Consider the following 21626-nt stretch of genomic DNA (forward strand, 5'->3'; position numbering starts at 1 on the left):
ACAGCCGAGGTAACCGGAGCCCAGAGACTTAAGTGATTTAACCCAAGGCCACACAGCAGACAAGTGGTGGAGCTGGGATTAGGACCCAGATCCTTCTGACTCCCAGGCCCATGTTCTATCTTACTAGGCCACACTGCTTCTCTTTGTTACATGCTTATTCGTACCAAGCACTGTTCTAAGTACTTGGGGTAAAGACAAAATAATCAGGTTGGACACAGTCCCTGTCCCATGTGGGGTTCACCGTTTAACAAGGAGGGAGAACAGGCATTTAATCCCCATTTTACAGATGAAGAAACTGAGACCCAGAGAAGCAGCCTTCCCAAGGAACTGCTGGGGGAGGTCATGGAACCTCTGCTTCTAGTCCAGCCTGAAGCACTCCCCTCCCAACAGTGGCACAAGATTGCTTTCCCCTGCACTCTCTAGCCTGGACTCCCTCCCACCATCTCAGAACAGCCTAGGATTCTCTTCTACTCTTCTTGCGGGGGAGCACGGAGAGGGCAGGAAATCCTTCCAGGAGGAGGAAGATCAGAAACTGCAATCCTGCCTGGAGGCAGGGGAATGATCTCCAAAGATCCTTCCAGTGCTGTAATTCTGCCATTTTGAGGGATACTGAGAGACCTGGAAAGGTCTCTATAAGGTATCTATAAGGAGCCTGGGGAGCTTATAAGGCTATAGACTCAAAAGGGAGCAGAGAGCATAACTAATGGCTTTAACTCCATTCTGGCTGAAGCTGCTAATTACCGGAGAAGAATAGTCTCCCGATGGGCAATGAGACGCACTGCTTCCAAAGGGATATTTGCCTAAATCTCCAGTTGTGAGAACTCAGCTGTAGGACACACAATCCCTAAAACAACAATTTGAAGGGCAGAAAACAAGAAAGCAGTGCTAATATTGCAGGGAGCATCAGGGGAGTGGTTTAGCTGACTTTTGAAATTAACCTTAGGAAAAACAGAATGGAAATGTAGACAGACTGGAAAATGTCCCTGATTCCACCTTGAAGTGGAAGGAAAAAGATTTTTTGGATATAAAATTCTCCCTCAGAGACTCCCGCTCCAGGAAAAGGCCTCTGCACTGGACATGGAACTGAGGAGGAAAGACCATTCTACATGGTAAAACCAACCAGGAAAGGATCAGAGGCCCAAACCAGAGTTAATCTGGAGAAAGTTAGCAAGGGTATGCTCATGAAGGGAATAAATGTCATTTAAAAAATCTTTTTCCCCTGGAAATTCCATGTGGGCCAGTGACCTTATAAAGAATCTTGACAGAGTAAACTAGACTTGAGATCACTGAACTGAGAACAAGAAACTTGACTTCCAGTTTCATCTCTGCCTCCAACTTTGTTGCCTAACTTATACTAGGCCAATAGTGCAGCATTTTGAAAACAACCCAACCTTCCTTCTGCATCATTGCCTTTGGGGATTTGGCCCAATTTTCAAACCACCCATTGCATTTTCTGTCATGATTCAGTTTAGTTCGGATTCATCTCATAGGCCCAAGGCTGCCATTGATCTTTGATTAGGTTTCTGGGTGGGAGGCATAGGTTTCTGATAGGCCACAGAGCCCTTATGATTGTCAACTAGTAGAAAAGAGGAGGTGCCAAAGGACTTGTCCTCCTCCTCCCTTCCCCCTGCACCTCCTCTTGCCTCTCCTCAGGGGCTCTAGTGTCCCTAGCATGATGATGGAATGAGGCAGTAGGGAGAGGAGATTGAAAATGTGTAATGCTGCCTGCCTGAGCAGGTCAGGGCACAGTCATCAGATTACATTCTGGCATGAGTTTCCCATACAGAGTACTCTGGGGGCAGCTGCACAGTCCAAAGACTTCCAGTTTCAGCTTAACAATGAGAAAAATGTGGTTAAAACTAAAATTTCAAATGGAAGAGCATAGTGCTCTTGTGTAACAAACTGCAAAATAGAAATGTTCTGTGCTGCTTTCTTTCCTACCTTTTTTTTCTGCAGAACTCTGTCCCCTCGCCTGATACAGCACCAATAATAAAATGTTCATTCTTGGATAATGCTTCGGAATCCTTAAGAAGTTTCCAGAAATCTTAAGATGATAAACACCATGGCATAGTGAATAGAACAAAGGTCTGAGAGTCAAGAGACCTGGGTTCTATTCCAGGCTGTGCCACTTACTTGCTGTAGAACCTTGGGCAAGTCACCTAACTTCTCTGTGCCTCCGTTTCCTCACCTATTCTCCCTCCTATTAGACTTTGAGCCCCATGTGGTTCAGAAACTGGGTCAGATCCGTTTGTATTGACTACTCCATTCCTTAGTAATATGCTTGGCACATAGTAGTGCCTAACATATAACATTATTATTTTATCATCATTATTATTATTGTTATTATAAAGTCCTCAAGCGCAAGAAGCTGATTCCAAAGCAAGTTGTTATACCTTCAGTAAGGGTTAGTGGAGCCCTACTACTGGAGGGTAAGATAATGAATGAAAATGCCATTAGATGTTTCATTAACAAAAATGCCCTCATTTCCCCAGAAATGCCTGTGACTTTGAGGTAGAAATTTGGAAGGCCCTCATTATATGCCCTCAGTACAGTTTTTTCTTCCTCTCTTCCATGTCCTCAGGTGGGAGACCAAATTCTGGAGGTGAACGGGAGAAGTTTTCTGAGCATTCCCCATGACGAGGCTGTGAAGCTGCTAAAATCATCACGACATCTCATCATGACAGTGAAGGACATTGGGAGACTGCCCCATGCCCACACCACTGTGGATGAGACCAAGTGGATCGCCAGCTCCCGGATTGGAGAGTCTCTGGGGAACTCAGCAGGGTTTGTCAACTGCTCCCATGCCCTTCAGGTCCACCCACCCTGTCTTGGCAGTCTCTCCCTCAGCCCCTGGCCAAGAACCAGACCAAAATCCAGCACCCAGCACACAGTTAACTTCAGCCCATGGCTCAGTAGCTTCTTTCCTGGAAATCAAATGGAAAAGGGAAGCAGTGTGGCCTAGTGGATAGAGCATGGGCCTGGGAATTAGAAGGACCTAGATTCTAATCCCAGCTCTGCCACTTCTCTGCTGTATGAGCTTGGGCAAGTCACTTCACTTCTCTGTGCCTCAGTTACCTATCTGTAAAATGAGGATTAAGACCATGTGGGACATGGAATGGGTCCAACCTGATTAGTTTGTATCTACCCCAGTGCTTAGAAGAGTGTCTGGCACATAGTAAGTGCTTAACAAATACCATTTAGAAAAAGTCCATCCTTCCCTCTACCAGGCCAATGCTGATCACCTCCCAGAGTACTGAAAGGCTATTTGTTTTTTTCCAGGAAAACTGGAGCTCTTCTGGCAGAAGGGATAGGAAAGGTAAGAATTTTTTCCTATCCTGAAATAGATGTGTTGAATTCATTCATTCAATAGTATTTATTGAGGGCTTACTGTGTGCAAAGCACTGTACTAAGTGCTTGGAATGTATAATTCGGCAACAGATAGAGACAATCCCTGCCCAGTTCATTTCTAGTGTTATTATTATTATCATTGTCAATAATAATGTTGGTATTTGTTAAGCGCTTACTATGTGCAGAGCACTGTTCTAAGCGCTGGGGTAGACACAGGGGAATCAGGTTGTCCCACGTGGGGCTCACAGTCTTAATCCCCATTTTATAGATGAGGTCACTGAGGCCCAGAGAAGTGAAGTGACTTGCCCACAGTCACACAGCTGACAAGTGGCAGAGCTGGGATTTGAACTCATGACCTCTGACTCCAAAGCCCAGGCTCTTTCCACTGAGCCACGCTGCTTCTCCAATAATAATAATGAGGGATATTATGAGGGATAATAATAATGAGGGATATTATAATGAGGGATAATAATAATAATGTCAATAATAATAATAATGGTATTTGTTAAATGCATAACTCTGCCAAGCACTGACGTGAGCGCTGGGGTAGATACAAGCTAATCATGTCGGACCCATAGTGAGGTGGAGAGAGAGGGCCTATCAGTGGCAGTAATGGTGGTAATGGAGTTTCTCACTGAGAACGATGGGATTAGCTGCAGGACCTCTGGACCTAGAAACTGCACAGAGGAATTGACCATTATGGCAGTAGTTTGCATAGTGTCAATAAGTGGTATTTATCGGGTGTTTATTGTGTGCAGAGCTTTGAACTCAGCACTTGGGCGAGGACATGATCCTGAGTGGCACTCCCACTCTCTCATCACATCCCCTGCTAGGGCCCAGATACACAGAGCGAGCAGGCCAGCAGGGGTGCAACCTACTGTGCAGTCATTCACAGGGATGTGCAAGACCCATTTGTTTGTTTTTTAGTATTTGCTAAGCACTTACTATGTACCAGCACTGTACTGTGCACTGGAGTAGGTACAAGCACGAGAAGCAGCGTGGCTCAGTGGAAAGAGCACGGGCTTTGGAGTCAGGGCTCATGAGTTCGAATCCCAGCTCTGCCACTTGTCGGCTGTGTGACTGTGGGCAAGTCACTTAACTTATCTGTGCCTCAGTTCCCTCATCTGTAAAATGGAGATTAAGACTGTGAGCCCCATGTGGGACAACCTGATTCCCCTATGTCTACCCCAGTGCTTAGAACAGTGCTCGGCACATAGTAAGCGCTTAACAAATACCAACATTATTATTATTATTACAAACTAATTGGTTTGAACAGAGTCCCTGTCCTACAAAGGGCTCAGTCTTAGTCCTCATTTTACAGATGAGACCCAGATAAGTGAAGTGACTTGTCCAAGTCACATAGCAGATAAGTGGGGAGCCAGGATTAGAACCCAGGTCCTCCAACTCCCAAGCCCTTGTTCTTTCCACTATGCCATGGTGGGGAAGTGAGTGCAGCAGAGTGGTGCTGCTGGTCTGCGGGGCCATGATCCAGCAGCCAGTAGCCTTGTAAGCCACTGCAGACTCCTGGCAGCCATGACTGCTCCTCCCACCCATAGCCAGACCAGGTTCCTGGCAGCAGGAGGGGAGGGAGTGTTTGGGTTGCACATCTCTCTTATGCCCCTCCATGGCTACTGGGCCAGCTGACCCATGCGGTCTCAAAGTGCCTGGCAGTGCATGCCTGCCATGAATGAAGGTAGTCTTGGAAAGTTTGATCCCAGTGACAAGTGGCAGGAAAAATGAATGAAGAGTTTATTGGAATGAGATATTTTCTCTGCAGAATTTTCTTGGTTGCTCCATTCAGCAGACTCCTTAAAATCTGGACCATCCTCTGAAAACATCCACATTAGTATCAGTTGCTTGGTATCTCAACTGACCCTTCAGAAGGGCAATTTTTCCTTTTATGATTTCTCAATATAAAACCCTTAATAATTCAGGTTGACATTATAAGATTTTTTAAAATGGTATTCATTAAGCACTTACTCTGTGTCAGGTCTGTACTCAGAGCTGGGGTACATACACAAAAATCAGGTTGGATACAGCCTTAATCCCTATTTTATAGATGAGGTTTTTGAGGCACAGAGAAATGAAGTTATGTGCCCAAGGTCACATACAAATAAGTGGTGGAGCCAGGATTAGAACCCAGGTCTTTCCGACTCCCAGGCTCATGCTCTTTCCACCAAGCCATGCTGCTTCCCATGTTTGGAACTTTTTTGTGGAACCATTTCCCTGGAACCTCAAAGCTTCACCTGAAATATCTAGCCATGCCAACACACACCTCTCCCCTTTACAATCCTTCTCTGGGCCTTTTCCTCATACTCTTCCTCCAACACACACACACACACACACACACACACACACACACACGCGCGCGCTTGCCTCAGCTTGAATATCGATTTCAGATAACTCAAAGGACAAAGATATGTTTCATCTTTCAAGAACTAGTGCTGTTTCTTGTCTCAGAGCAGGTGACAGAAGAAAACAGTTCCTGTAAGTCTTAAAATCTGGGGCACAAATCAAGGCATTTTATCACCTGCTTCTCTTGCTTCTGCAGTTTCTTTCTGGCCCCCTAGAGTTCTATTATCTGTGCCCCAGCCCCAAGCACCTTCCAGGCGAGCAGCGTCCCTATAGTGATCTGAATCACCTTCAGGGCTTCCCAATCTCAATTAATTCCCTCTGGTTTAGAGAATTTAAGAGTGTATTTCATGATTTTGCTTCCTAGAGTAGCTATGGACTGAGAAAATAGAAAAGAGAATTAGGCACTACCTCCCCTAAAAGCATTTCAAGGGTTTTTTGTTGTTGGTTTTTCTGTTCTCCTTACTACTTAGCTGTGAGTCCCGTGTAGGGCAGGGATGGTATCCAACCTGATTATCTTGTATCTACCCAGCACTTAACAACCACCACAATTATTATCATTAGATGTGATTTCCAGAAGAACTCTGAGGTTTGGAAAAGCTGTGGTCTATCATATATGAAGGAGGAGGGAGTGCCAGGCACAGGGGAGGATGTGAGGAAGAGGCCTGCAGTGGGAAATTTAAGAATGGGCTACAGTGAGTAGGTTGATCTGAAAGGAATGAAGTGTCAGCCGGTGTGTAGTGAGAGAAGACAGTAGGTAATCAGGTGAGACCAGAGCTGTCTGAGTACCTTTAAGCCAATGTCTAGGAGTCTCTGCTTCATGGAGGGAAGACTGGGCTACCATTTTAGGTCTTTCAGGAGTGGGAAATGTCTGCAGAATGACATTTTAGAAAAATGATCCAGGTGGTAGAGTGAAGTCTGAACTGGAGAGGGGAGAAACTGGAGGCAGGGAGACCAGCAAAGAGACTGATGCAGTGATCTAACCAAGATATGACAAGTGTCAGGACTAGCAAGAAGGCTGTTGGCTGGAGAAGAGGGGCCAGATTCTAGAAATGTTGTGGAGAATTTTTTAGCATTCTCTGTATTTCTTTCTCTGGCTGTGTACTTCTTTATCACTCTTTCAGTTGCTCCCCTATTTTTTGTGTGTTTTGTGCTTGGTAGAGAGGTCTTGAGTGTGTTAGTATCCCTTGAATGTGTTTGAAGCTGCTGTCTTTGGCGTGGCTCAGTGGAAAGGGCACGGGCTTGGGAGTCAAATGTCATGGGTTCAAATCCCGGCTCAGCCACTTGTCAGCTCTGTGACTTTGGGCAAATCACTTAACTTCTCTGTGCCTGTTACCCTATCTATAAAATGGGGACTAAGAGTGTAAGCCCCATGTGGGACAATCTGATCACCTTGTATCCTTTCCAGAAGTTAGAACAGTGTTTTGCACATAGTAAATGCTTAACAAATGTCATCATTATTATTATTATAAGGAGGAGTCTCTGTGCCCCTGAGTATGTCTGTGGGAGGGGATCTTTGTATATATGTGTATGAGTATGTGTGGGTGTGTATGAGAGGGAAATATATGGGTGGTGGAAATAGGAATTCATGTATGTGGGGTGTGCAGTTTTCTGTCCCCAAATTGCCAAGCAAGATGAGGGGCTGGGATAGAGAGAGACAAAGACTGGAAAAAAGAGGGAGATAGAGAGCACTTGCTACAGATAGAGGCAGGTTTGATATACACCCACTTACCTAGCCACATCTTATCTTATGCCATCGAGTTGCTTCCGACCCATAGTGTCACCACGGACTCATCTCTCCCAGAGCACCCCGCTCTCCATCTGCAAACCTAGCCACATACCTACCACTTAAACACACTCAGTCACTCACACACTTTCAGACATATACAGACACTCGCAGAGACACACATATTCACTTACCTACACATCTGTGGAGCAGAACATAGCAAAAAAGGAGAAGTAAAGAGAAACTACAGGCAAGGGTAACCCCTTGCTGCCATTATGTAACTGGAGTTCCCATCCCACCTGCCTAGACTGCCGGCCCATAGGAGTCAGCAGAGGCAGGACCTCTGGGTAACCAGTGGGAGCAGAATTTGCCATCCTTTATCTTCCCTTCTTCAGCCCCTGATGTCCCGCTCTACCCTGGGCTCCCCACCAAGTGGCCAGAAGCAGGACTGTGATAGGTACTTGCAACCATTTTTAAAAGTGATGATCCCACCAAGTACAAACAACTGGCCACGTTAAGCAAGCCACCAGCCAGCCCAGCTTCTGGGCTAGTGGGAGCTGAGGTGGGGTGGTGGGGATGGTGGAAGCAGCATGGTGGGTTGGTGAAGGATGGATGTCTGATGATCAGGCCCCAACTCAAGGGGATTTGGGTCACAGAAGAAGTGTGGCCTAGTGGAAAGAGCACAGGCCTGGGAGTCAGAGGACCTGGATTCTAATCCTAGCTCTGCCAGCTGCTTGCTGTGTGACCTGGGGCAAATCACTTAACTTATCTGTCCCTCAGTTTCCTCAACTGTAAAATGGGGATTCAATACCTGTTCTGTCTCCTACTTAGACTGTGATTCCCATATGTGACCATCATATAACTTGTACCTACCCCAGTGCTTAGAACAGTGTTTGACACATAGTAAACACTTAACAAATACTATTAAAAAAATCTTCTTCCTGAAGGAAGTGAGATGTGGTTGTATTATGTGGTAGGGAGGAATGGGGTTATCTAACATCCAATAGTGTGGCCTGGAACTGCTCCAAACCAGTCAGAGCAGATGGAAGCAACCTCAAATTTATCCATTCATAATACAAAATAAATGATCTTACAGAAAAGGAAAAGGCATCATAAAGTCTTGACACCTTTTGTTTCTATTTTCTGACTACCTATATGTCCAAATACAAGAACTGGTTTTCAAAGGAATTTTTTCTACTCAGGATTAGCAGTGTTTATACTAGCAATCTCACCAGGAAAGCTGCTTCCTTGAGTGAAAATTCCAGTTAAATTATGCAAATGTGAGATGTTCAGAGAAACATCCCATCCCCCTGCCTCCTTAAAGAATACTTGTGTAGTGGAAGGGGCCAAATGAATCCTACCTGTCACCTACAAAGCCTCAGCCTGACAAAGCCTCCTCAGGAAAGTTGCCTTCCTCTCTAAATGGCAAATGAAAATCTAGCCATCATTTCTGCTTGCTAGAAGTGTGTGGGCTAGAACAGAGATTTAGTCCCTGTGCTGAATGGAGTCAGACACCCAAGAAATCCATCAAAATCAATATGGGGAGAGGGTGGAGTGATTTCACAGATAGTAGTACCTGGCTAAATGCAGGTATAAGAAAGCCATTTTTAATTTAGCCTGTACTGAGGGAATGCTGTGGCTAGTCAATGTGAAAGCCCCAAAGCAGCACTTTGGTATGTGCTATTGTCAATTACACCCCAAGTACATGAAAATGGGCAATAAACTGGGATTCTAATAGAACAAAACTGCAAAGCACTTTTTCCTTGTCTCCTTCTTTCATCACACTCCCACCCCCTATCCCAACATCCTTATTTCAAGCCTTTCTTGCTCTGCTTCTTTTATTATCTCTCTTTGCCAGCTCGATAGACAGTCCTTGAGAATGGGCTAGTCATCTTATTGAGAAGTTGCAAAAGTTACCGCTGAGTACTTGCCTCAGTCACTCTTCCCACTATCACAGCCTTATTAAAACCACATCTCCTCCAGGATGCATTCCACTTCTAAGCCCTCATTTCCTTTTCTCCCACTCCTCTCTTTGTCACTCTTGCACTTGGATTTGTATGCTTTATTCAAGGCTCCCTCAGCCCCCAGAATTTGTACATACATATCCCTAATTTATTTATATTAATGTCTGTCTCCCCCTCTAAACCGTAAGCTCATGGGCAGGAAACATGCCAACCAATTCTGTTATATTGTAGTCTCCCAAGTATGCTCTGCACAGAGTAAGTGCTCAATAAATATGATTGATTGACTGACCAGGATTTGTGGTCCAGGTGAATACCCTCAACTTTCCAGACCCAACTCTTCCCTTGAAATGATGCTGAAAACCAGACAGGTGGCTTTTGCTGATAACACGTTCATGCTCCTTCTTGGGAGGAAGTCTCCTGGTCTATTCAGTTGTGTAAGGATGTCACACCGCCTGCTTCTTAGTTTGCTTAGCCTTCTCTTTATGGTATTTAAATCACCGATGCCCAAGACACAAGCTGTCTATTCACAGAGAGCGATGAGTTGGAAATCACTCAGGCACCCATTCAGTTCAGTGAGGCTTGAATCTCCCAGGGTTCGGGCCAGACTCAGCAACAGGGGTGGGCCGATGGCCTCCTCTCTCTTGTGAGAGTTTGCATTGCGCTGCGGCAGTACAGAATCCAGGATTTAGCCTCCACCTCTCTCCTTATCGGGCTCATCAGGGATATGAGGGCAGTGGAGGTTGGAAGAGCAGAGCCACTTGGCAGTTCATCAGTAAGAAATATAGCCTCCCGCTAAAGGGACAAATCAATATGCATCTAATAGGAGACTTCAATCCTAGTTGAATTGGGTTCAGAATGTTTCTTAATGTACCTGAAGTGCAGTAACTTTATAGAGTCAAATCTGCAATAATCTAGCCTTCTTTCCACTGATCTCTGGGTGCTGAACAAACCAAAATTGGCTTTGCCAGGGGTGGTAGCTGGGGCAGATAGCTTTGGGGAGAACCAGCAGCCCCCCTTAGGGCAGTGGGCCAGGGTTGGTTACGCATTAAGAGTCGATGGGCATGTAAAGAGCAGGTACTGGCCATCTCAGGCCCACCGTTACATAGGTTAGTCTGACTGATCCAATTTGTTCTCAGTTGTCTGTGCTTAACCTCTCCCTACCCATCCATCCACCATTTACAGAGGTGGGTCAGAGACCCAGAGGGAGGAAATGATGCCAACCCAGCAACTTTGCCCAGTTGGTAGGGAATCCTGGCCCATAGAGTTGGCAGCAGGTCACTCACTCACTGACACGTGCAAACATTTGTTGATTTTTATGGTGGTTAATGAATCATAATTGGCAAAGAATCAATTAATTATATTTATTGAGCCTTATTGTGTGCAGAGCACTGTACTAAGCACTTGGGAGAGTACAATATAACAATAAACAGACACATTCCCTGCCCACAATGAGCTTACAGTCTACAGTCCCAGTTCCCCAGGCTGGCATAAACCCCAGGAGCATGCTCACTGCTCCAGAGCCCAAGAGCACCCCCTCACCCTTTCAGGTCCCTTCTACACTGGCCTAACTTCTTACACTAGCCTCTTCACTTTCCTCCTCCTCCTCGTGCCATTTTTACCTCCATTCCCAAGTCTGACTTTTTTCTCCAATATCTAAAAGCAGCACTTTTCTCTGAGCCCAATCTTGCCAGTGCCTTGATTGTGACTGAACAAGTAAACTTTCCATCATGGACCTGTTCTTATGGTGGATGCCTGGTCCCAGCTGATGCCCCTGCCCCACCTCCAGGCTGGCTACTCAAGTGAACTGGAGTGAAATCATTAAGAAAGAAGTCACCTAGAATCGAAGTTTCATAACATGGTTATATACCTTGGTTAAATGACTCAAGTCATTAAAATGTCCCCTTTTTTGAAAAGTGAAAATGCCAGCTAAAGCAGGGGAACAGCCGGCGATCCAGGGTCCTGGGTGCCATTTAAGGCAGTTCCTGGGGGCATTCTCACTCTAATGAAGAACCTCCCTTTCGTTTTTCTTTCTCTTCCTAATTCTTTTCCTGCTTGCCTTTTTGCCTCACCCAATCCCACTCTGACTTTTTTTAGGTGACTTAGGGACCCAAGAAGTGGCTGAGCCCTGGTACCCCCGCAAAAAAAGGAAACAAAGGAATCAATCCATCACACAGATTAGCCCGAGCACCCAGGATCCAAAGGAAACTGATCCAGGCCCCCCAAAATATCAAGCTATGTCCAAGTCTGCCATTGGCATGCCGTTACTTCAGGCCTCAGCTGTTCCCTGCTTTTAAAGGGTATTCTGGAACTCCAGAGCTTAGAAGCAGGGCTGGCTAAAATATAATTGTAGTAATTATCGTGGCATCTGTTAAGTGCTTACTACTTGCATTGTAGTAAGCAGTGGGGCAGATTCAGTCAATCAATCGATTAAATTTATTGAGTGCTTAGAGTGTGCAGAGTACTGTACTAAGCACTTGGGCTAGTGCAATATTACAGAGTTGGTAATGAGCCTACAGTCTGCGGGGGGGACTGACAGATATTAATATAAATTAAATTACCATTATGTACATAAGTGCTAAGGAACTTAGGGAGGGGTAAATAAAGAGTACAAATCTAAGTGCAAGGGTGATACAGAGGGGAGTGGAAGAAGAGAAAATGAGGGTTAGTTGGGGAAAGCCTCATGAACATATGTTTTTAATAAGGTTTTGAAGGTGGGGAGAGTGAATGTCTGCTGGATATGAAGAGGGAGGGATTTCCAGGCCAGAGGCAGGATATGGGCAAGAGGTCACAGTGAGATAGATGAGACAGAGTGAGTAGGTTGGCATTAGAGGAGTGAAGTGTGTGGGCTGGGTTGTAGTAGGAAAGCAGCAAGGGAAGGAAGGAGGAGGCAAGGTAATTGTGTGGTGTAAAGCCAATGGTAAGGAGTTTCTGTTCGATGTGGAGGTGGATGGGCGACCACTGAAAGTTCTGGAGGAGTGGGAAAACATGAACTGAATGGTTTTGTAGAAAAATGATCTGAGCAGCAGAGTGACCAGTATCAGTCTCTGCCCCACTTGAAGCCCACAACTTAAGTAGGAAGGAGAACAGATGTTGAAGATCTTTGGACCCTACTTACAAGTCCACAACCCTAGGAGGTATTAGCTAAAATCCACCCTTTCTTCTCCATCCAAGCTGCTCCCAGGTTAATCCAAGCAGTATCCTATCCCACCTTGATTACTACACCAGCCTCCGTGCTGACCTCCATGCCTCCTGTCTCTCCATACTCCAGTCCACACTTCACTCTGCTACCTGTATCATTTTTCTACAGAAATGTTCAGTCCATTTTTCCCCACTCCTCAACAACCTCCAATGGTTGCCTATCCACCTAAGTATCAAGTGTAAACTCCTTACCATCATCTTTAAAGCACTCAGTCACCTTGCTCCCTCCTACCTCACCTCACTACTCCGCTACTACAACCCAGCCTGCACACTTCGCTCCTTTAATGCCAACCTACTCACTGTACCTCAGTCTTGTCTATTTTGCCACCTACCTCTCGCCCACATCCTGCCTCTGGCCTGGAATACCCTTCCCCTTCATATGCAACAGACAATTACTCTTCCTACCATGGCGCAGTGGAAGGAGCCCGGTCTTGTGAGTCAGAGGTCATGGGTTCGACTCTCGGCTCTGCCACTTGTCAGCTGTGTGACTGTGGGCAAGTCACTTCACTTCTCTGGGCCTCAGTTACCTCATCTGTAAAATGGGGATTAACTGTGAGCCTCACGTGGGACAACCTCATTACCCTGTATCTCCCCCAGCGCTTAGAACAGTGCTCTGCACATAGTAAGCGCTTAACAAATACCAACATTCTTCTGTTAAGCACTTACTATGTGCCAGGCACCTTACTAAGTACTGGAGTGGATACAAATAAATCAAATTGGACAAAGTCCCTGTCCTATGTGGGGCTCACAGTCTCAATCACCATTTTAGAGATGAGGTAACAGGAACAGAGAAGTTAAGTGATTTGCCCAAAGTCACACAGCAGACGAGTAAGTGGCAGATCTGGGATTAGAACCCATGACCTTCAGAATCTTATTGAAGGCACAACTCCTCCAAGATACCTTCTCTGACTAAGCCTTCGTTTCCTTTTCTCCCTCTCCCTTTTGTGCCACCCTGACTTGCTCCCTTTATTCACCACCCCCTCAGTCCCACAGCACTTATATACATACCCAGACTTTATTATTTATATTAATGTCTGTCTTCCCCTCTAGACTGTAAACTCATTGTAGACAGGGAATGTTTCTGTTAAATTGTTGTGTTGTACTCTCTTAAGCTCTTAATATAATAATGTTGGTATTTGTTAAGCACTTACTATGTGCAGAACACTGTTCTAAGCGCTGGGGTAGATACAGGGTAATCAGGTTGTCCCACATGAGGCTCACAGTTAATCTCCATTTTACAGATGAGGTAACTGAGGCACAGAGAAGTTAACTGACTTGCCCACAGTCACACATCTGAGAAGTGGCAGAGCCGGGATAGTACTCTGCACATCATTAACACTCAATAAATGTGATTGACTGATTGATTGAATGAATTGAATGTATACCATACAGCCCAACCAGATCATTTTCAGTTACTCCAGAAAGATTTGCATGTATTTTCGTGATGGGTCCATCTAGAGATCTCAAACCCAAAGATGGACGATAAATGAACTCATTTTCCCTCCTGCAAAGGGAATCCAACCCTCTACTCAGGACTTGAGACATCTGAATTAGGACTTGAGACATCTGAATTATGCAGCAGTTTCCAACCCTAGGAAGGGGAGGGGTGTGTAGGAGAAACATATACCTGATGGGCCCAGGAACCAGGATAGGGAAGCTGTGCTCTGCTCCTTTCACCCTCAGAGTGGACCTGCTGGGAAGGGGACAGGTGTGGAGATGAGCTCTAGCCAGGAATAGAGGAAGAAAGCCAGACTGGCAGAAGGGCTGACAGAAGCAGCATGGTTTAATTGATAGAGCACAGGTCTGGGAGTCAGAAGGACCTGGATTCTAATCTAGGCTCTGCACATGGCTGCTGTGTGACCTTGGGCAAGTCACTTCAGTTCTCTGTGCCTCAGGTACCTCATCTGTAAACCATGGATTAAGGGTGTGACACCCATGAGAGACAGGGACTGTGTCTAACCTGATTAACTCGCTTCTTCCTCAGTGCTTTGCACAGTGCTTGGCACATGGTAAGAACTTAATTCCATAATTATTATTGTTGTTATTATTATTAGGGCTGCAGTACTCAGGAATATCTGCATGCTTTAATCTTCTGGTCCAAAGTCTATCGTACTTGCGTGATTTTCTGAGCCCCACTCTGGAATAAGAAGCAGCATGGCCTGGTGGAAAGAGCATGGACCTGGGAGTCAGGGGGCTTGGGTTCTAAACCCAGCTCTGCCATATGTCTGCTGTGTGACCGTAGGCAGGTCATTTTACTTCTTGGTACCTCAGTTACCTCAACTGTAAAATGGGAATTAAGACTGTTCGTTCCACACGGAAAATGTACTTTGTCCAACCTACTTAGTTTATATCTACCCCAACACTTACTTATATAGTGCCTGGCACATAGTAAGTGCTTAACAAATCCCATTAAATCAATCAATAAATAAGGTGTGTTCCCTGTTGGGCTTTGCCTTTCAGCCTGTCTTTTATAGGGGGCTGACTGGGTCACAGGTCACGCTGAGCAGCATGGCGAACCAGACACGGGTGATGCTGGAAGAGCAAGCCCGACACCTGCTGAACGAGCAGGAGAGGGCCACTCTGGCCTACTACTTGGATGAGTACAAGGAAAACAACATCCCCGTGGATGCCCTCGTCATGGCTTTCTTCGAGCTACTCAACACCCACGCTAAGGTACTGGCCTGAGTAGAACCCACCCCAGGGGGTCAGCATCAAGGGCAGATGGGTCCTGGGGAAGAGGAGCATCGTGGGAGCTGCCTAGTGGTGAGCTCCGCCTCTCCAGGCATGGCTTAGCTCACAGAGAACTGCAGGACTGTGCTTCACCCCAAGCCCCCAGTTAAAAGAGCCTTGATAGGTAAAGGGGAAGTGAATTGGAAAACCAAAACCCAAATGTGCCAGCATTGGCAGTGGTATTTATGAAGCACCCACTGTGACCTGCTTCAGTCCTAGATGTTAGGGAAGATATGAGGAAGGTATAAGACCCAGAGCTTGCCCTGGAGGAACTTTATACAGGCTGAATTGCCAATACCCGCTATGGCTCCCCAGAGCCCTGAAATGAACTCTGCTGACCCAGGGAGTGGCATGGATGGAGCTTTTCCGTGATTGGTTTCCTAAAGTTAAAGTGGCTACCCCAGAAATTTATCTTTCTGAGCATGGTTTTTATGTTAAAACATCTGAAAGGAAACATCTTTTTTTTAAAAAAATGTGAAATGCCACACCTCTTTCTCTACCCTCGGAAAGTACACGATTGGTTCAGGGGTGAAGACAAAGGACTTGCTGATCTGCCCTGCTTTGTGTGGTGCTATGTTGTCCTGCTCTGTCCAGATCTGCTCTGTTCTATGCTGTTCTGCCCTGCGCTGCTCTATTCTGGTCTACTCAGCTCTGTGCTTCCCTGTTCTGCTCTGTTCTGGGCTATCCTGCTCTGCTGTGCTCTGCTCTATGAAGCATTCCTTTGTTCTGCATTGTTCTGCTCTACTCCTGCCCCCCTCCTGAGAGTGGCCAGCATGGAAGACCACCCACCCCCTCCCCAGAGCTTGTCTCCACCCAGGAACAACAGAGTGCAGTTCACTGCTCCCTCGGTCAGTTTGTCCCAACACCCAAAGCCCTTTAAAGAAGCAAAAGCCCAGCCGCGGTGATAAACATGTAAGTAAGCAAATGGCTATTGAAATTGAGGCCTGACAGTAGTGTGGCCATGAAAAGCAGAAAAGGACAGACTTAGAGGCCTAGCCAAACAGAGCCCACATATTCGAGCTGCAGAAGAACCATTAGAAGGTGTGGGCCTGAAAAAAGGAGAGAAGAGGGAGGCAGAAGGTCGAGACTCCCTTCACAATGCCTCATTCTATATGGCCTGGGGGAGTGGAAGCACCATCTACTGGTAGCTGCCTACAGTTTAGCAGCAGACCCCTCTGTGGGTAGTGTGCTTGGTGCCAGGCAGCTCACTGACAGCTTGGGTCTGCAGCTATTTCAAGCTTCACCTTGAAATAAAGATCCATCTTCATGGTACTGTGGCAGGAGACAGCTGTGGGCTACTGAAGGGGCTCTAGTCTCAGAGTCAACTGGCTTCTAAGAAACCAAGGGCCACCCCCTCCACACACTCCCATAACCACTTCACCAAGGCTCCTGGTGGAGTCCCACCACCTGCCCATGACCTGAAAGGCCTAGGCCCTGGTGGGAAGTGGGTGGATGATCTGAGGAAGGAAGCGTAATGAGAAAAAAATTGGCCAGAGAGCTTCCAGCTCAGATGTTATCTTCTTTCTGTAGTTTTCCCTGCTGTCTGAGGTCCGAGGGATTATCTCCCCACACGACCTCGATCGTTTTGACAACCTGGTGCTGAGGCGGGAGATCGAGTCCATGAAGGCCCGGCAGCCCTCTGGCACCGATTCCTACTCGGTGGTGTCCTACAGTGAAACCGGCTCCTCCACCGGCAGCCACGTCACCTCCACCACAGTCAGCTCTGCCCGGGTGAGTAACCATTGCCTGACAGGGCGGCCTCTGACCACGGAGTGTTCCTGGGGGTCGCAACTTACCCTCCCAGGCAGATGTTAGTCCCCCTAGAGTCCCTGGCCCCACAAGTCCTCTTTTTCCATCAGAGGTCATGGTGGAGTGCCTAGCATTTTAGGGGCCGTATAGAAGAAGTATAAAACACGGTCCTTGCCCTCAAAGAGTTTACAATCTGAGGGGAAAGACCAGTAGGTAAACTTGATGAATCATACTAGTCGAGAGAGGGAGAAGTAATATAATAAACACAGATGGGTAAATAAATCAATAATAAATAAATGTACAAAAATATTGAGGTGGCTGAAGGGAAGATGGGAGGTTACTCAGAGAAGACCTTCTTGAGGCGGCTGTTTTTAGAAGGGCCGGGAAAGAAAAGAAAGACATGGTATTGCAAAGCTGAAGGGAGCAGCAGGAAAGGTATGAACAGTGTGTCAGAGGCAGGGACCAGAGTATGGGACAGTTCGGAGATTATCTTGGGAAAAGACAGGAGAATGAGAATAGCTGATAAAGAAAGCAGATAACTCAGAAAGAGAGCAGGAACTCTCTTCCAGCCCTAACCAGGCTCTCAAAGCCCGATGTGAAGCCCTGACCTGGCTAATCCTGGGTCATTCTCCTTGAGGCAGCTTGTTCACTAAAAGGGACTGTTCCCCTGGAATGGTCAAGGTTGTGTTTCTTCAGTTAGTCAGTTCTTGATTATCTAAAGAGCCAAACATCCAATCTGAACATTATCCAGCATCCCAGATTCTCCTTCCTTGCCTGTTTTTCAAGCAAGCAAGAGCTCCCCAAACTTGTCCATTTTGTTTCAGGTAATAGTGGTAGTAGTAATTGTATTTATTAAGTTCTTACCATGCGCAGAGCACTGTACTAAGCACTGGGAGAGATTACACAAATGGGAATAACACATAGTCCCTGTTTCTCTGGGGACTTCTGGTAAAAAAAAAATCAGAAGAGATAGGGCTAAAACACGTAGTACAGGGCTCTGCACACAATAAGCACTCATTAAGTACCTTTGATTGATTGGCTGAAACAAGTGGTGAAATTAAAGGGTCTTGATTGTTGACAGAGTTCAATGGTCCCTTTTCTCCCTGGTCCCCTAGCCCAGATGATCGTGAGCATGTGGGAACTTAGATTCTTACCAGAGATGAGCTTGGAGTCAAATTTGCACACAACTATATTCCACCCCTTTTGCCTTGGGCTGAAATTCCACCTTTCCATACTGAGGTACCCCAATTTCAAGTCCCAAATTCCTGCAGGGGCATGGACGGGGCAACAAATTTGACAGCAGTGGGGCCAGGGGAGTAAAGGGCTCCCGCTTACTCCCAGGAGCTTGCCCAGCACTCCTTTCTGACAAGGATCTTGGGGGGGTATGTGGGGAGCCCAGGAAATTAGGATTTGGAGCTGAAGAAGTCTTGATTATAATAGCAGCATAATTTCATGCTCCAGGAAGTAAACTGATCACCTGTCGAGTCAAGAAGGAATCCCCGCCTTGCACTCAGAGTGCTTAGCATTGCAAATGGGCTTTGGTGTAGTGTTCATTCAGTTAACGTTTTCTGGGTTGCCAACAACTTCCCACTAAGAAATGAGGCATAGAGGAGGCCTGGACCTCCTCTCAGAGGGCTTTCAAGGTGCAGAATTCTTACCAGGATGGCAACAGTGTCTAGCCACTAGTAAACCAGGCCACAGAAGCTAGCTGTACTGCCATTCATCCGACTTAATGAAGTCAATCAAGGTGGACCTCCAGGGCTGCCACGTGCCAGTCCTTTTCTAATCAGAACGTGTCTGACTCTGCACTGCCAGTTGTCATTTTGCTGGTGGTGGTTTGGAATGAGTCATAAGGTGATTCACAAAGTTCTTCTAGTTAAAAGAACAATTCCTAGGGCTGAGAGGGTAAGGGAAGTCTAAATTCCTAAGAATGTGTGGGAAGAGAGCTTTCGGACAGGAGGGATTCTGGGGACTGGTGCCATCTTGAGTGACATCATTAAGTGAAGGGGTTAGGGGCAGACCAAAGATACTGCCACGCTGGGAAAATCCAGAGTGATGCTTAACCCAATGACACCGAGGCAAATTCCTGAATGCCCTCTGACATAGTCCATCTCTGCCACCCACTGTGTTGTCTAAGCCTCTTTCCCTGCATCATTGTGGAGAATCAAGCATGGACTGTACCTCAGGAAGCCTGGGCCAAATATGAGGCAGAGGGTTATGCTGGCTGGAGAACTTTCCTATTTGCAAGATCAGAAAAATAAAACTGTTCAATGAATCTGATTCTGTCTAGCCACGTGAGAGAGACCGGGCTTTGTTATTGAGATACTGTCCTAAGGATCCACTTGGGAAACCTCTTCAAATTCTCCTTAGGAAACTGACAGCTAAATCAGAGGGCTCACCTCCATAAAGCCAGGGCTAAAGTCAGCCGAGACTGGAGTCAAGCCAAAACCTTGCCACCCCAAAGTAGTCCACCCAACACCATGCCTTACCCCATGGAGAGCCCAGATCCATCTCAGTTCTCTGGCCCAGTGGATAGTAGGTTGTCTTACCTTCTTCCTGAGGAAGCCCACCCTGTTAGGAAGAGCCCTCAATGATTCCCTTATTCCTTATGCAGCCAACCCAGTTGATATTTTTCCCCCCATGAGGCTGTATTTTCACTCCAGAAGGCATGGAGGAAGCACATGGATTTGGAGCAGATTCTCCTGTGTTTTCCAAGACTAGTGCCATACGAGGAGTTGGTTTCAGAGCACTGCTGAGGAAAAAGTACAAGGCCAACCCAGGAGAGCAAAGATGGGTGAAGCCAGGATACATGTCCTGGCAGCCATACAGGTTGCACCCCTTAATAAGGCTGGTGGAAGCTGCCTGGCGGGGCGGCACACACCAATGAAGCCTAAAGGCAGAGACAAAGAGGAACCTAGATGCCAAGAGCCTTAACCGCCATCCCACAGTAGTGCAGAGGCCTCTCGGGCCAGAAAACTGGCTATGGAGAAAACTTAGAGCACACCTTAGTCCGGGCATTGGCAACTGCTTTGGTTCTGTGCCAACTTTGAAGCAGCACTCAAAGGGAAAGGGAAGAGCATCTCCTCCGGAGCCAACCTCCCTGGGAAAGGAACCGCAGGAATCTTTCTCCCCCTCTCTCCAAATCAATATCACATGGAAGCACAAGAGATGGATCAACCAAAACTCTTAACCTAACTGCCTATCTCCTCCCCTCCCCTGAGATACTATTCCAGACCTTAATTCCAGCCTCCCTCCTTTGCTTCTTCATCTTCTCCCTCCCTATCCTTCCCATCTCAGCTGCAGCCTATGGATTTTTTTGCCCTTGGTGTATTAGCTCCCAACCTTCTTTTCTTCTCTATAATTAAGTGACAGAAGGGCCTTCCATTTGTACACTGTTTTGTTAACCACCTCTAGGTATGTAGGGCATATGGCCCCCAAATTAATTTCTAGGCCATAAAATGCCTTTGGGAATCTTTTTCCTTGTAGCCACAGCGAAGCAAACTTTCCTGTCAAGGAGACAGCCAGCAATAATATTGACCTGAAACTTGGATGAGTTTCTAAAGCCTTACTTGTAGGGCACTTGACCTCTCTCAGTTTTATGGGAGCTGAAGTCAGCTGGATGAGACGTTAATTAGCTAAACCAGGTGGAGCCTGCTGGACTCAGTTGGGAGGGTGGGGAATGGTGCAATCACAAGCCAATACTGGGCAGATTTGCCAAATCTTCCTTTCTTGGTGCTGTGGGGCTATTCCTGGCCTGTGGGATACTGAGGCGGGAAAGCCGACCCAGAGACCACTTTCCCCAGACTCTTCTCCCCAGAGTCATAGCTTGAGTCTTCAACCACTTTGTTTGGTTTTCCTGGGGAGGACGCCCCCTGGCGATGTGTCTTGGGCTCAGCATCTCCTCCATTTCTTGCCACCCCCCTCCTACTCCCATCTCTGAGCAGAGCAGTCACTGTCATGATTTTAATCTCACACTCTAATGCCGGTCCAGTTCATGGAAAGGGGCTGGGGCTTTTGTGTTAGATGGATTTTGTCTTCTGCACCAGCCCTAACGTGTTTTTTTCCCCTTTTGTGTTCTCCCTTGAATTCCTTTCCTCAGGAGCGGCTCTTGTGGCTAATAGACCTTATGGAGGTATGGTCTTTTCACAGGGGATGTGGTTGCTGTGATTTTCATAGTCAGAACTATGGGAGTGAGGGCTGGTGGGGACTGGGAGTTGTCTCCTGCTTGTGGCTGCCTCCTTTGGGTCCTGGGGCTGCTTGGTCAGGGCAGGAAATCCTTGTGTTTGCTCTTTCTTGTTCATGTGTGCACCCATCGGTCTATCTTGTCTTCCTAGCTGCCAGCTCAACCCCATAGCTCCTTCAATCCTCACCCCACTTTGTCCCCTACCCAACACCACATCCATTTCTCAGGCAACCCATGGGAAGAGGAAGCTTGAGCAATGTCTACTAACTGTTTTATTGTTCTCTCCCATGTGCTGAGTACAGTGTCCTATACACAGTAAGCATTCAATAAATATGACTGACTGATTGAGCTATCTCATTCAGTTGGTTTGCGCCAC

General features: G+C 46.7%; 1 protein-coding gene across 4 annotated transcripts in view; it reads left to right on the top strand.

Moving 5' to 3' along the window:
• The window catches only part of WHRN (whirlin), a 129047-nt gene that overhangs the window by 82445 nt on the left and 24976 nt on the right, over positions 1-21626 (top strand). For 3 of the 4 annotated variants that reach the window (XM_029063939.2, XM_029063940.2, XM_029063945.2), the window contains 5 exons: positions 2582-2784; positions 3280-3316; positions 15049-15261; positions 16849-17049; positions 21167-21199. In XM_029063939.2, coding sequence (XP_028919772.1) covers positions 2582-2784; positions 3280-3316; positions 15049-15261; positions 16849-17049; positions 21167-21199 — 687 coding nt within the window. The remainder of the gene's footprint in view (positions 1-2581; positions 2785-3279; positions 3317-15048; positions 15262-16848; positions 17050-21166; positions 21200-21626) is intronic. The other variant, XM_029063941.2, reaches the window with a different exon arrangement.

The sequence above is a fragment of the Ornithorhynchus anatinus genome, chromosome 4 (assembly GCF_004115215.2).
Source record: "Ornithorhynchus anatinus isolate Pmale09 chromosome 4, mOrnAna1.pri.v4, whole genome shotgun sequence".
Classification (NCBI taxonomy): Eukaryota; Metazoa; Chordata; class Mammalia; order Monotremata; family Ornithorhynchidae; genus Ornithorhynchus; species Ornithorhynchus anatinus.